Source organism: Xiphias gladius, chromosome 19, assembly GCF_016859285.1.
Source record: "Xiphias gladius isolate SHS-SW01 ecotype Sanya breed wild chromosome 19, ASM1685928v1, whole genome shotgun sequence".
Taxonomy (NCBI): domain Eukaryota; kingdom Metazoa; phylum Chordata; class Actinopteri; order Istiophoriformes; family Xiphiidae; genus Xiphias; species Xiphias gladius.
In genome coordinates this window covers 22,149,224-22,163,891 of record NC_053418.1, presented here as the reverse complement: position 1 = coordinate 22,163,891, position 14,668 = coordinate 22,149,224, and the positions used below count along the sequence as shown (strand labels likewise).

Sequence of the window (14,668 nt, the reverse complement as noted above, 5' to 3'; positions counted from 1 at the left end):
ACTGAGACTCCCATTGTTTAGGGTGCTGGGATAAGATTAAAGCAGTTTAGAAAATTAGAGACGAACAGGATATAAAAGAGAGATAACAGAGAGAGAGAGTAATGCTTAAGTTTGAATTGACATTTTGTGTTGGCAGCTGGCGTGCTAACATGCTGAGAGTTCATTAATGATCTATATTGAACAAGTTAATCAGAGGCATCTGAAATAGTCAGTATCGGTGGCGGATGGCTCAATAAGGAGGATTGTGTCTGGAGGCACTGTATTAGGCTTTCACTCAGCCTGTGCTCTTCCAACAAGTGACTTCATTAATTCTTAGTGATACAACATTTTTATTATTTTTTTGTCATAGGGAGCAGCCTCCAATTCCCTGCCTGCAAATCAGTGTCTGCTGTGTGTGTCCAGTGTCAGTGAAAGTGGCTCCACTGAAATATTCAGTTAAACACTCATTTCAGTTCTCAGAGGAGCTTGTTGTTTATGACTGGTGTAGTTTAAATATGAGAAGAAGAAATGAAATCTCCAAGCAGCCACTGCTGTTCCGAGACTGTATGTTGTCTGATGTCAGTCAGTGTAGAAATGGGATTAAGATTGCATTAAAGTAGATTCTTGGACCCACACACACAGCTGCACATTACTGCTCTGAGATACTGCTGACTGCATCTGCTCTCTCTCTCTCTCTCACTGTGTGACTGCAGGGGAGCAGCAGCACTGCACAGATGGGTATGTTGTTTAGTATGCAGGCAGTGCTGACAGATTGTGGAAATAGCAAACTGTGTGTTTTTTTTTTTTTTTGATGTTCCATAGTATACTGTCAGCAAGAATCTGGCAACAAGATATTCTTGTACATACATTGATGGTCAAATGTTGGTAAACTTTTCCTTTTTAACCAATGTAACGCCTGATATGCATATGAATGAATCTTGGTATACACACCATGAACCTGCACAGAGATGAGTATGAATATTGAAAAAAAATGATCCTACAAATTACAAATTTGAATATACTAAATACTCCATTCAACTGTCACGGACTCATTGTAGGACAGCAAATGCCAGCTGTTCATTTTAGTGGAATTGAAAATGCTTTTAGAATAATTTGGAATTTAGATAACAATATGTTTTCCATACAGTTTTTCTTAACAATTCAAGGTGAGGCTTGTGCACTACTTTAGATTCAGACATATAACATGGTTCCCCTAGAATAAGGATTTCTCTATTTCATACCACTGTGAAATGGTTACTGAATGCAAGTCCATAGTACTGAGGTCAGCACATTCATTTTTTATAAAATTGGCAGAAATGGTTCAGCCACCATTGAGCTGTCTGTTTTTTCCTCTTCTTATTCAGCGTGTGTTGTGCTCCCCAGGGCCCCCTCTCCCTCCCCAAGAGGTGCAGGTCCAGTGTGGTCAGACTCCCGGGGTCCTGCAGGTCAGATGGAAGCCGCCACCTCTGACGCCTTCAGGAACCTCCAACGGAGCCAGTGTGATTGGCTATGCTGTGTGCACAAAGGGACAAAAGGTATCAAATGTCAGAACAAGTCATTTTTTTTAAGTCTAACAGCTCTTACAAAAGGTAGCCTTTGCCTTCCTCATTGGTGACTTCTGTGAGTAGTGCTCTATTGCCATCTCTTGGGGAAGTGATATAATGCTGATATCCAGCCCCCAGGGACAAGCATTATTTAAGACATAAATTCAAAAAAGAGAGCTGTAACTGGCTCCATGGTGCTGTGTCACTATGACATTCCCTTTTTCACAGGGAGCTATTGTTTGTGTTTTGTGTGTGTGTGTGTGTGTGTTTAATTAACCATTTTAATTTAACCAGTTTAATTTTAAACCAAAATTAACATGCTGGATAGAGAGAAAAAAAAAAGTGAATATTTTCCAACAGGCCTGAAGTGGGTGCTATAGTTAAAGTTTAAACATGGTCAGTTTATTGTGCTGGACCTCCAATATCTACAGATCTGTATGTTATGATAATATGGAATAATCAGGTATATCTCTTCAGCCAACAGATAAGAGAGCTACAAGTGCATGTAGTTAATTTTTTATGATGGTCTGGTTGCAGAGTAAGTACTTTTGCATGCTGACATTCTGAATTGCCCTTTGGTAAGGACTCCCTGGTTCCTTTGTGAATGCAGATAGCAGAGGTCTTGTACCCCACAGCAGACTATGTGACCGTGGAGTTAAACAGGATTCAGTGTCTGGAGGCCAGGGAAGTCATTGTAAGGACGTTGTCAACACAAGGAGAGTCTCAGGACTCGCCTGTGGCCATCATCCCGAACAATCTCTTGGGCTCTCCACGCCTCTCCCACCGAACCACTGCACCTCCTCAACCTATGCCTCATCCACAGTCCCATCCAGTGCACTCACAAACCCATCCTCCCTACCCATCAACGTACCCCCCAAATCACCCTCAGCCCCAGATGCAGCCCCTGCCTCGAGCCCAGCCCCACACGCTCCCCCACGCACAGCCGCACTCGCAGCCCATCCTTCACCCTCCTCCTCACCCCCAGCCTCATTTCCAGCGCCACCCCATGGCCAAGTCCAAGCCGTTAGTAAGTGCCAGAGAGCCAGAAACCAAAGAGCATGAGGTGGGCCTGCGGCCAGCCCAGCCCTGGGAGCGCTCACCTTCTCCGCTGCCTTCCATGCACGGACCCAACCTAGAGCCTCCGCAATTCCAGCCACGGCGATCGCCCTCTCCACAGAGGATCCTGCCGCAGCCTCAGGGAGTCCCCATCCCCAACACCATCGCCAAGGCCATGGCCAGGGAAGCTGCCCAGAGAGTGTTTGCCGAGGGTAACCGGGTGCGTGGCGATTTCATTATACAACTGAATTCTTCTCAACATGTGACAGAATCTAGCACTGAGCCTGGAAATCACATTTTTGCTCATGCTAATGTGAATATCTGTTAGGGAGATAAGATATTTTCACTTGCTGGCGAAAAACAGCTTGCTTTATAAACCATTATCACAACAAGTATTGGTTTCAAGATGGAATTGATTGTTTTTTGAAAATTATTATGAAACTATATTTGCAAGAAGTGGAAAATTGAAATTCACCCAATTTATTCACTTAGGTTAAGAAAAAATATGATTTTAGTGAATATTACACTAAATTATTCAGACCCTTTTTCAATCTAAATATCTACCACTTCTATTATCAGGTTGAGAAAAGGAATATCTTTAGTGAACGAGGTAATGCCTTGCATCCACTCAACTCTGATGAGGAGGAGGATGGCTACGACTCTCCTCATGCGAGGAGGAGAGGAGCCTCGGTGGATGAATTCCTCAGAGGCTCAGAGTTGGGCAGACAGGTACTTTACAGAAAACACAACAAGCTGTGCTCAGCCAATCAGTGAGTGCACATCACTTGTTCCTAGGAAGAACATGCAATCAGTTACCTACATATAGGCAAAATCAACCTGAATCAAATGAAATCACATCCCATAAAGACATTTCAAATTGATATCAAATTCGTAATGCATTTCTGCATCTGTATTGCATCAGTATTATAGACTTTTATTTTGTATAATCTTTTGTACTTCATTTTTTTAAATAAATACTCTAAGGGAAGTAGAAAAAGTGTTCACCAAGTGTTAACAAATCCAGTTGTAAACTGAAATTTCACTCTGGCTAAACATTTGCATAATTTTCATTCACAATGTATTTCTATAGAAGAGTTTTCACCAACACACACAACTTTGTAAGCATCACCTCTTATGCACCTGTGCAGAGTCTTCGGGCGACATCATATGTGCTAATCAGTCAGTGTAGTCACTGTAGAGTGTTGACACGTTCCTTCATCTATTTTGCAACGGTGTCTATTGCCAATCCAGCACCAAAGATATTACCAAAATAAAAAGCTAGGAATATAAAGTTAAGAACTTGTTGATAACTACCTAATACACTTCATCTTTCTCTCTCTTGTTCTCCCTTAGCACCATCATCACCACTACAGCCACAGTGAGGAGTACCACACAGAGAGCAGCAGGGGTTCTGACCTGTCCGACATAATGGAGGAGGACGAGGAAGATCTTTATTCTGAGATGCAGTTGGAGGAGGGCCGCAGGCGCAGTATCAACTCTCACAACACTCTTAAGGTACTTACTGCTCACCTTCACTCTGTAGTGGCCCGGGACAAGGCCGAGGAGGGTGGGGAAGACGGGTTTGGGAAGGTGGGAGGGAGGGTCTTGCCATCTGCAGAGCTACCTGCTCTCTCCCACAGGTTCTACAACCAGGCCCGTTGTGGCTTTGCCTGGCTGAGCTCCCCCACCTTGTGTTAGCTGAATCAGCCTCCCTACCCCAGCTTGCTCCTCCATCTCGACCCTCCAGCACTGCTTTATTCATTCGAGGCTGAGCTCATGGGAATGGCTGCGTATACATAACTGTACAGCATGAGAGGGGAAGGCTGTAAACTAAAAGCATAATGTTTTCTATTGTTTGCATTGCATTTTGATGTTCTTTATACTGCACCAAAGGAGTATTACATTTGTTAAAGTCAAACGTTAGAATGTGATATTGAAGTGCAAATATTAATATACTGTACTATAAGGGTCATGGCATATCAAGTGCATATGGGAATCTCATTTAAGTGAGTACTTAAATGGAAATATTCACTTTTGTTTATGTCTGTCATGTCCTAATGTTTAATTTTTCTATTGTCGATGTAGATGTTAACATTGTCGGTACATGATCCTGTCTTCATTTGGTCTGTCAGCGGGGATGTGTGGATATGAAGCCAATCTGCCATGTTATGAGAGTGAGAGATACTGTAGCGGCCGATTAGTCCTCTGCATTTAAGTAGACTTGCTATCAGAAATCAGTACAATATCATTGCAAATTTGGTTAGGTTATCCCTGTTTTTGTCCAGTCAAACCTGTACAATAATGTGTGTTCATGAGGGGTATTCACTGGTGTAGTAACTCTTTGAATACACCAATACTGCATCTCCTTCTTGTCATTGCCATTTATTTGTAAATCTCCGTTGCACATTATCCACCTCCTTCTGTACAAAATATTACAATTTTAAAACATGTATAATTCTGTATGTTTCACTACATTTGCAACTGTTGCTAAAGAAGTGTCCTAATGCGGTATGTCGTTAGTAGCTGATTCTTCTACTCATTTAGCTTAATGTTGTTAATTTTTGGCTGTATAAAGGTTTATTTTTCATTTCATCCCCAGTGATGTTTTCATTTATTCCTCCCCCGTGGCACTAACTAAGCGTGTCATATACTTTTTGTTTGAATATTTCTAATTTCCCACAAGCCAAATTCCCTTCTCTACATTTAACCTCTGTGCCCACGCCCAGTTTATCAGTTATCTCTCCATATTTGAGCCTTCACAGATTCCTGTTCAGAGCATGCCATTTCCTCCTCACGGAATGAGACTGCATGTCTTACTACATTGCCACAAATAACTAATTCTGTCTTTATTTTGTCTTTTCCCCATTTGTTCTATTCACATTCTGTGTTGTTTCCTGCCTGTTCTAAAACCTTCGAAAAACTTTTCAACCCCCTTCACAAAAATCTAAACTGAACGTTTTGAATTGAACTAACTGAACTGTGAAATTGTGGAACTTTGCCTCCTGGTCATGACTGAAGGCATATTACAAGCGTCAGGACTTAGCCGAGGAAAGAGACTGCTGGGACCTCCAGCGGGAGGTGGTGAAGCAGAAGTCGCTTCGCAGCAAGCGTCTACACAGCATTCCCGAGGTGGCCGAGGAGGAGTCGGACAGTGTGGACAGCATGGGCCAACGCCTGTGCTTCGAAGAGGGCGGGCGGCCGGGAACGCCACACACTCAGCGGAGGATGTACCCCCAGGACACCCACATGCACAACCATCTCACGCCCAGCAAGACCGCCCACCATCTGCAGCGCCAGCGCTCCTCCCCTCGCTTTACTGACAGCCGCTACTGCTACAATGCAGACGACCGCAGCCTGGGACGCCCCAACCGCCAGAACACCAAGAGTCCTGACAGTGGTTTAGATTGTGGCAGTGAGGAAGAAGGCTCTCTAGGCCGGGGTCATCGAGGGTACTATGCACATGGGAGCCCACTCCGGGGACCTGTGCGCATCATTCATTGTGAGGGCCCGGTAGAAAGGCGGGCACTGGCTATGGGCCGTAAAAGAACCCTGACCCGCCAGTGCAGCGTGGAGGAAGAGTTCTCTGACGTTCCAGTGACTGCAGCCAAGTCGGTACACACGGGTGACTTTAGGAACAGGGAGCACTTCGGGCCTGGTCGAGAGGCCGGGCCACGAAACTACTCCAGGGAAGGGGCCCTGAGCGAAGGCAGGCTGAACGAGCTGGACAGGGTCTATTACAGCCCCCACAGGGAGGCTAGAGCCCAGTCTTTGTCCAGGCTCAACCGGGACCAGCCGCTGGTGTGTGATTCAGAATTTCTGCTGTGCTTTCCATCCGCAAGCTGCAGCCATTCTGTTTTCTTAATGTTGTTTGTTTTTCTTTATAATTACCCCCCCGTCTCTTTCATTTGGCATTTTGTTTTTCATTTTATAACAAGTTATCACACGTTCATGATTGGTCTGATTGGATGTTTTATTTTGTGTGAATTACTTTGCTTGTACTCAGAATGTCAGGTGGATTTTAAAGTAAACCTTTTAATTACCTAAAGGCCATTTAACTAAGTTTTGACTTCTCATGTCTTTGAGGGGAAAGGATCCATTTAAAGGAAAGTCTCTGTGCAGTGCATGGGAACGGGATGCTCCTGTCTTTTCTGCCAGCTGCTGGCTTTATATGTTGCTCTCCATTTCTTGCCCTCTAGAGCTGCAGCCATGTCGCTCCACCTTGTGCTTTGAGCTTTATTTCAGCACCTCCTGCCTCTCATTGATTCACATACAAAATAAGGCCAGATGAAGACTTGTGCAGCCTGCTGTGATTCATTTAGCATTCAAACCATATGCATCGCCTCTTGCTTCTCATGTTCATCATCACTTTCATATATTAAATGTATTGATTGTTGTAATAAAAAGTCCAAGGCAGAAAATATAATGGCTTTGCTCATCTAAGTGACTGAAAATGGATAAAGGTATGGTCTTCTCCATTTTCAGTCACACTGAACCTCTACTTTTACTCTTCTTCTTCTCATTCACCCTTTTTCTCTCGTCTTTAGTCATCATTTCTGTCTTTTGTGCCGTCATATGCTTCCTTTTCTCATCAAGGAGCTGACATGCACAGAACAAAACAAACAAAACAAATGGTCTTTAGCTAAACATCTGACCCTTTCTAACCCCCAGTCCATGTTGTTGTGTTGGGGGTTGATTTGATTTACTTGTTTTGATGGTTAGTCGGATTTCTTTATTGTTTTATGGATTTTGTTTACTATTATTTTGCCCTCCTAAGGACAAATGGAAGCCACATCATTTGCTCCTATGGTTTTCAGTTGTTTAGACAGGGTTGTGGGATTCTTTTAAATGATTTTAAGTGTTTACTTGACTTCACATTGCAGGTGGTTTGTTGTTCTAACATCTTATCTGTTGTCTTTTACTCTAAAGATCATTGGGAACTCACCTTCACATGGAAGCGCCGATCGTCTGGACAACTCAGGGAGGAGGCCGGTTCACATCGGCACCCCCCCTCAGCGACGACCCATCCCATCCATTGGTTAGTGAGGTCACCACGTGAGGAGACGCCTCATCCCCACCTGCAGGGCCACTGATGTTTGTGCTATTTATACCATGTGTTTCCCTTACCCTCGTGAGCCGAGCTGTACATCTGTCCCATAGAGCTTAAACAACCACGTAGACTCCTTTTTGTGGGGTGTTTGCACACCCTGTAGCTGTCCATCCTCATGAGCTGGATTCGCCAAATGTTCACATGCAGGTTTGCAGGAAAGTTATCCCAGATACACTCCCTATGCCTGCGTTTACATTGGGTTAACATGTTTACATGACCACCCAATTTGACCTGCCCGCAACAGTGAAAGCATTGCTGTTTTACACCCAGTGACTCCAGAGTGAAACCTGTTGCCTTGTACACCCCCCACCTCAGGGCAACCTCATCATCCTACTGTCTCAGCATGAGTGAATGGGCCATGGGGTGGAGCAGAGTGTGTGTGTTGGGGATCTCTGACCGTAACGTTGTGATTGGTGTCTTCTGTAGAGATCACCATGGACAGTAACAGTGAGGGGAGTGAGGGGAACCTCTCACCCGTCAAGGAGGATGTTTACTATGGCAGTGTAGCTCGGCGCAGGATATGGCGATCTATGTCCTCAGAGGATCAATATGGTATGTGATGCAGCTTCTCTCCAAGATGATAATTCACCTTAACAATGCCAGAAAAGGCCAAGAATCGTTCTTGAACCATGCAGTGATATAATGGTGGTCTTTGTTTTGTGCTGGACAGTTAACTGCTTTGTTTAGTTTAGCTTAGCTTAGCTGAATAAAGCTGACGGGGGAAGACAAGACTGGCCAGTTTTGCCGTTGCTGGAGAATGAAAATCCTTTCCCTGTATGTACTCCTACACCTTCAATCCCAAGAAACCCCAAACCACCCACTCTTCCCAGTCACCCTCCATAACCTGGCCACTCTCCCACCCCACCACAACTTAGCCTGCCCTCCTCTTCCTTACCTTTTCTGCCACCTCTTCTTTTCCTTCTCCTGACTCTATGAGCCGGCAGCCTGTTTCCTTTGTTAATTTTGCATGACCTGTTTACAATAAAGTGAGAAGGAAAGACACATTACGGGAAGAGAGAGTGCATTCTCGCCTTGTTGGTATCACTCGGTTACACATTCATTTACTCTGCTGCCATCAAAATCAAACATGTTGTACACCGTTGAAGCACATTTTACATCTTCCAAAAAGCATATCTCAGTTGCTTCGTTGGTATCGGTTGCTATATCTCTGAGCCATTATTCAGACTTACAATCTGCCAATGAAACATTTAACATGGTAATCCATGATAAGCATGGGGGAACTGATATCAGGTTCATCCCTTCCCCCTCACTGTCCCTGATAAGTGTTGCCAGCAACTGCTAGTGTATTTGATGTGTTATCTCCCCTGAGAACATGCCTCATTTTCCCTTTTTTGCTGCACATTGTGACCAGATGTGGCCTAAAAGCATGACATTACACCTGCATTTGATGTAGGAATGCTCTCCTCCACATGTCCAGTCCCAGCAAAGCATGCATGTTAATCAGCCTCTGTGAGATAAGGCAGTGAAACAGCAATGAACAATAGCATAGTGTTACTTGTGTCCTCCTGGTGTGCACAGTCATTCAGTTTCCCTTGCACCCCAAAAACTGCTTGACACGCGTTTCCTGTCTGTGCTGTGTTGTGCTGTGTTTGATGATGTTTAGTGAGTGTCACGCCAGCAAGGAGAGATGTGTGAACGAAGAACCCTACTGTTCTCCGATTGTACCGAGCCTTTATTGTAAAAACATCCTTTGCTTTTAGTGCGTGAACACAACAGAAGTATCGTTTTCAAAGTGAGAGAGACTAAAACTAAGAGTATAATTATCGTTTTCGATCTCTGGCTCTTTTTTCACACATGAATCTCATCACCTTCTCCCCTGTCAGCCCTAACAAAGAGACATCTTCTGCTCTCATTGCCTCTACAGCCAGCGTGGCTGTATAAGGCTGGTAGTAGCAGCAGAGGCCTCCTCTATGTTTCAGACGGCTATGGCGGTCGCAGGCACGGGCGGGGGCGGCGTTCCCCGGATTACTATGAGGAATCAGAGCCAGAGGAGCTGACCCGCGTGTTTGTGGCTCTGTTTGACTATGACCCCCTGTCCATGTCTCCCAACCCCGATGCGGCTGATGAGGAGCTGCCATTCAAGGAGGGCCAGATCATCAAGGTGGTGGCTTGATTCTTAGACACCACTATACTGAGATGCATGTGCTTCATGCCTAACCAAAAAACCAACGAGGAAAATTACGATAGACTTCTCATTTGTCTCTTATTTGTGTAAAGTCACCTACGCTAGAATGCTGTCTGAGCTAATACACATAAATAGTAATCTCTGCCAATTGTAGTTGCAGGTTTCATGGTATCTGTCCTTTTGTTTCTAGCTGGGCGTCTTCCCCTGACACTTTGTTGTTCCTTTAGGTGTTTGGGAATAAAGATACGGATGGCTTCTACAGGGCGGAAATTCGAGAACGAGTGGGTCTGATCCCCTGTAACATGGTCTCTGAGATCCAAACAGAGGATGACGAGATGATGGACCAGCTCCTCAAACAGGGCTTCCTGCCACTCAACACTCCTGTGGAGAAGTTAGGTGAGACATCATTTTCCCTGCAGTACCCCTTTAACTTCTTTTTTACTTTGACCTTATATCCTTTATGTCTTTCTGTATGTTCTACTAAATTGTCTTTTACTGACACATTTCTCCTTTCCTCTACTCTTCCCACTTAATTATGTTTTTCTGCCTTCCTGTGAAGTGAACTGTGACCGTTTCAAAGATGGCCGCTCAATAAATCGCAGGTCCAGAAAGTCCAAGAGAGGTCTGTGTCCAGTGACATGCTCTTCTGCTCTCTGCTTCATTTTAACTGCTTTTTCTCACCCCTCATAATCCTTATTCATCCGTGAACTATATTTACTGTCGCTAAGAATTCCCTAACTACCACCACGGAAATAGTTTACTTTGAAATCCCGATGATCGCATATTGCAAAGATTGTTGGACTTGCAAGACTATTACGTATCGTCACTGATCATCGCATCCTTCAGTGAAGTTTTTTATATTAGTCTTGTCTTCGTGTCTGTCTTTATTACTTTTCTTCTTCACAGAGAGGAACAGGCGGAGTGGCCGTCAACACCCGATGTCAACTCGGAGAATGGTAGCTCTGTATGACTACGACCCCAGAGAGAGCTCCCCTAACGTTGATGTAGAGGTACTGTCCTCCTGTAGCTCCAGCTCTCCACTGTGTCTTGACCATTCTCTGTCACCATCATCATGTTAACAAATGCATAAAAGCAGTTGAAGCACAAAACATTTTCAGGAGCAAAGGCAGTGAGATAAGGATAATCTTTTTGTCATTTTGAAGTTCAGCACCTCTAAATCTGACCAGTTAACAGATTATATCTTGACTGAGTGAGTGTAAAATAGGCCATGCTGCATTCACACGATGTCGGCAGAAAATTAGCTACTTGTGTGGTGTTATGTTTTGGAGTGGTTCGTTAACAGGTTAAACCAAGTAGAAATTAATTGTAAAACAGTCAGCTAATGTGGATTTGCAGCCATTTTGCCAGCGGTTTGTCGACACCTCACCGCTTGGGAGGTATTGTCGCTGTTAGAAATTCCCAATATTTACAACTTAGAATTATAACTCCGAGGCTGACATGAACAGAGCTACAGACACATAATTACAGTCTCAATGATAACATGTAAATGTGGCATTACCTGGCAACCTCATGGTGATGACAAGATTCCAGGAATTGACTGCAACTAGCCAAGAAATAGTCTGGTACATAAAGTCTGTAAATCCACAAATTGTCATTTTTTTCACTGTGTTTTTTTTACAAAATACAAGGTGTCATTAAGTAGGAGCCTTATATTGACTGGGCAGATATGAGAGTGGTATCTAGCTTCTTCTTTAACTCTTGATCTGACAATTTCAAAATATTCATTTACGTTGGAGTGAGAGCAGGATGTACACAGGTGAGGTTGAATGAGGAGTTAGTTAGCACTGTGTTAGCTGGAGGATTGAAAGTACTTTCCCGTGCTGTTTTTTTTTTTTTTGTTTTTTTTTTTTGGGCCCTTCCCCCGGTTTCACTTACTCTCACCTTTCTATTGGCACCCACCACCGACACAGTATGAGGGCAGCAGACTGACCGAGGAGGTGAGTGAGGGCGAGGAGGGTATGGTACTGTCTGCTCTGTGTGTGTTTCCTCCCCCATTTGTCGGAGTGCAGATAAGGAGATGGGCTTCAGATGATGGGCCACAGCCCTCTGTCCCTGGTGCTCATGAATACAGCCCTTCATGCATTGTCTGAGCCAGCATCTCCCCTCCTCGGTTTGGTCTTTTGTGTCGACCTGTCTCCTACATACTGTACATATGCTGTGTTTGCTTTGTGTGTTCTCAAGAAACCCGTAGGAGACATGTGCCCACTGTGTTGCAATCCTGTCTTCACAGTTTTCCAACATTTGATGCATTTACAGTTGCAACAGTCCATCTGCTGAGACTGAATTGACACTCGTGTTTGAGATGCATCACATTGATTTGGAGAAGGAAGCACAGCATTTCAAACTCATCCAACCCCAGTAGATTTGATGTTTTGGAAAGTCTTTGGTGCACTTACACTGCTGAAAACAAGAACAAAAGTACAACAAACCAAATGTATCTCAAGACTCTTTCTTCTTTGACAGGCTGAACTGACCTTCTGTGCCGGTGACGTCATCACAGTTTTTGGTGAAATAGATGAGGATGGTTTTTACTATGTAAGTACTAAACATCCCCATGTCTGCTGATCATCCGTTTCAGTTTTTTTCTGGCTTTTTGGAGCACGGTGCATCCTTAGAGGTGAACTACAGTAGGTGTGGCTTTACGTTAAAAACACACCTTGACTTGACGTGACTTACAGTTTGTGTGCTACCATTGTCAGTGGAAATTGTCGAAATTCTCTGTATTGAATCATCAGTACAAAGGATGAGCAAATGCTTAAGAAAGAAAATGATGTCCTAAGGAGCATTCCTGTAGGAAACAGCCAATCACCAAGCTTAAAAGTCTGCTGTGTGCTCTGATAATGGCATGCTGAATTATGCTTCATGGAACTCTGCTAATACATTCCGCAGTTTTCAGATTCCGGGTCAAGTTCAGATGAATTTGGCAAATATGAAGTGGTGTTTTATGCCGAATAGCAACAATGAAGCGATATGAATCTGTCAAAGCTCTTAAAGCTGTATTCTTCAAGACCCCTTTTAAAAGGTCTTTATTTTTCAAAGTGAGTCAGCTGGAAACGTTAAACAGGCAGCAGCTCAGTCAACCAAATCATGAGGCCAGTGTCAGCTTAATTAACAAGCTAGCCACAGATGATAAACCCAGCTAGCGACAACTCTCATGTCAAACAATAAAATCAGTGGTCACCAGCTAGAAATGAGAAGCCTGCCTTGCCTACCTCTGTCTGAAATCAAGGACCCAATCTTTTAAAAACGACTAATAATTTTGAGTAAACTGCAGATGTGCTGTGCAAGAATGGAAAGCTTGACAAGGGGTAGCAACGGTAACTAAGGGGGGCGGGGCTTAGTTGATGGTAAAGTAGCCACGGGAGAAAGAATTTCTGCAGTTTCTCGCATTTCTCAACTCTGCTGCGCCTTTGATAGTGAATTTCTATGGTTTAACTCCGGGTAACACCCAAAGGTAGGTGCGGCAGAGGGAGTCTCACTGTTGTCATGTACTCCACAGGGCGAGCTCAATGGACACAAAGGACTTGTTCCTTCCAACTTTCTAGAAGAAGTGCCTGATGATGTAGAGGTTTTTCTCACTGAAACACCATCTCGATTCCCCCAGGACAATCCAGCACGGATAAAGACCAAAAGGGTACATGCTCCTTCGCAGTACTAGCCCTCTGTCATCCATTTACTCTTTTCAGTTCCCTCTATCTCCTTTAGTTTCGTGTCTGTGCGTGTGTGTCTCATTGATCAAAGTACAATGGGATTTCTGACTTTGGAGCATTACACTGTAAATATATAGATGTCTAAGATCTGATGAAAAAAAAAAAAAAAAAAAACTATAAAACTTTAAGACTAATACTGGACAGAGGTACTTTTATTTTTCATGTTTACTGCTGTTAAAGAGGGGAAGTTCTGCATTGTATAATACATGGGTATATTGTATTCATAAAGCATTCTCAATGAGAGTAAAATGAAGGGGAGACGCTCCTGTGACTTTATACTTGTTCTGTCATGTCTTGAAAACAGCAGTGAACACTTTTTGCACATGCGTATATAGCATTCTGACAGATGCTTCATGAATATATTCTGTGTTTGATCTCAAATAATTTCTAATAGAGTAAATAGTTTTGTTGTACTGAAAGATGAACTATGAAGTCTGTAGCCCAGCATGCCCTATAGTCCAGATGCATGAATTCTTGAACATTTTATATAAAGATAAGTCTAGTGTAGTCCAACTTTTGTATCAGCTCCTGAACGCCTTGTTTTGTATATTGCTTTCCTGTAAAAAGTAGCACGCAAAGGTCACTTAGCCTATGTTGCCATCAGAGAATAATTTCAGAAGTAATTATTTACTAATTGTAAAAATGTGATGTTATTTTTGTGGTAAAGAAATAATGCAATTGTTGAAATATTAATAGGTGTCATCAGATATTTCTTTCCTTGTGTTCTAATTTGCCATTGTCATAGTGCAAACTATATTGAAATGCCATCACCATATTTTTTTTTTTTATTTCTTTTCCTCACCCGCTTGGCAAAACAGAAGAAGAGTGTTCATTTCACACCTTAAAGGCTCTGTTTCCGTCACGTAAGTGAGCAACTGAGGATACCAAGATTACGCTCCCCTCGTCTAATGCAGATGACATGGGTACCCTTAGTTTCTGGTATGCAACATGTGTACTTTGTATGATATTCCTTTAGAGCTGCTATGCCTTTAGGTAGTTTTTAGGAAACTTCTTTGTTCCTCCAAAACACTCAATATCGTTTGTTGGCAGGAGACAGTAACCATAGCCAATGCATTAGACAAGAAGTATGGTATCTTCAGTTGTT

At 43.3% G+C, this 14,668-nt stretch overlaps 1 protein-coding gene across 14 annotated transcripts in view; it reads left to right on the top strand.

Moving 5' to 3' along the window:
* The window catches only part of rimbp2b (RIMS binding protein 2b), an 85,762-nt gene that overhangs the window by 67,319 nt on the left and 3,775 nt on the right, over nt 1-14,668 (top strand). For 7 of the 14 annotated variants that reach the window (XM_040154753.1, XM_040154752.1, XM_040154751.1 and 4 more), the window contains 12 exons: nt 1,363-1,514; nt 2,134-2,799; nt 3,159-3,308; nt 3,933-4,094; nt 7,506-7,614; nt 8,113-8,238; nt 9,627-9,808; nt 10,060-10,228; nt 10,392-10,454; nt 10,739-10,842; nt 12,317-12,388; nt 13,353-13,487. In XM_040154753.1, the coding sequence (XP_040010687.1) occupies nt 1,363-1,514; nt 2,134-2,799; nt 3,159-3,308; nt 3,933-4,094; nt 7,506-7,614; nt 8,113-8,238; nt 9,627-9,808; nt 10,060-10,228; nt 10,392-10,454; nt 10,739-10,842; nt 12,317-12,388; nt 13,353-13,487 (2,090 nt within the window). Of the gene's footprint in view, nt 1-1,362; nt 1,515-2,133; nt 2,800-3,158; nt 3,309-3,932; nt 4,095-5,597; nt 6,378-7,505; nt 7,615-8,112; nt 8,239-9,571; nt 9,809-10,059; nt 10,229-10,391; nt 10,455-10,738; nt 10,843-12,316; nt 12,389-13,352; nt 13,678-14,668 lie in introns of those variants that run through there. The other 7 variants (XM_040154765.1, XM_040154760.1, XM_040154759.1 and 4 more) reach the window with 7 other exon arrangements.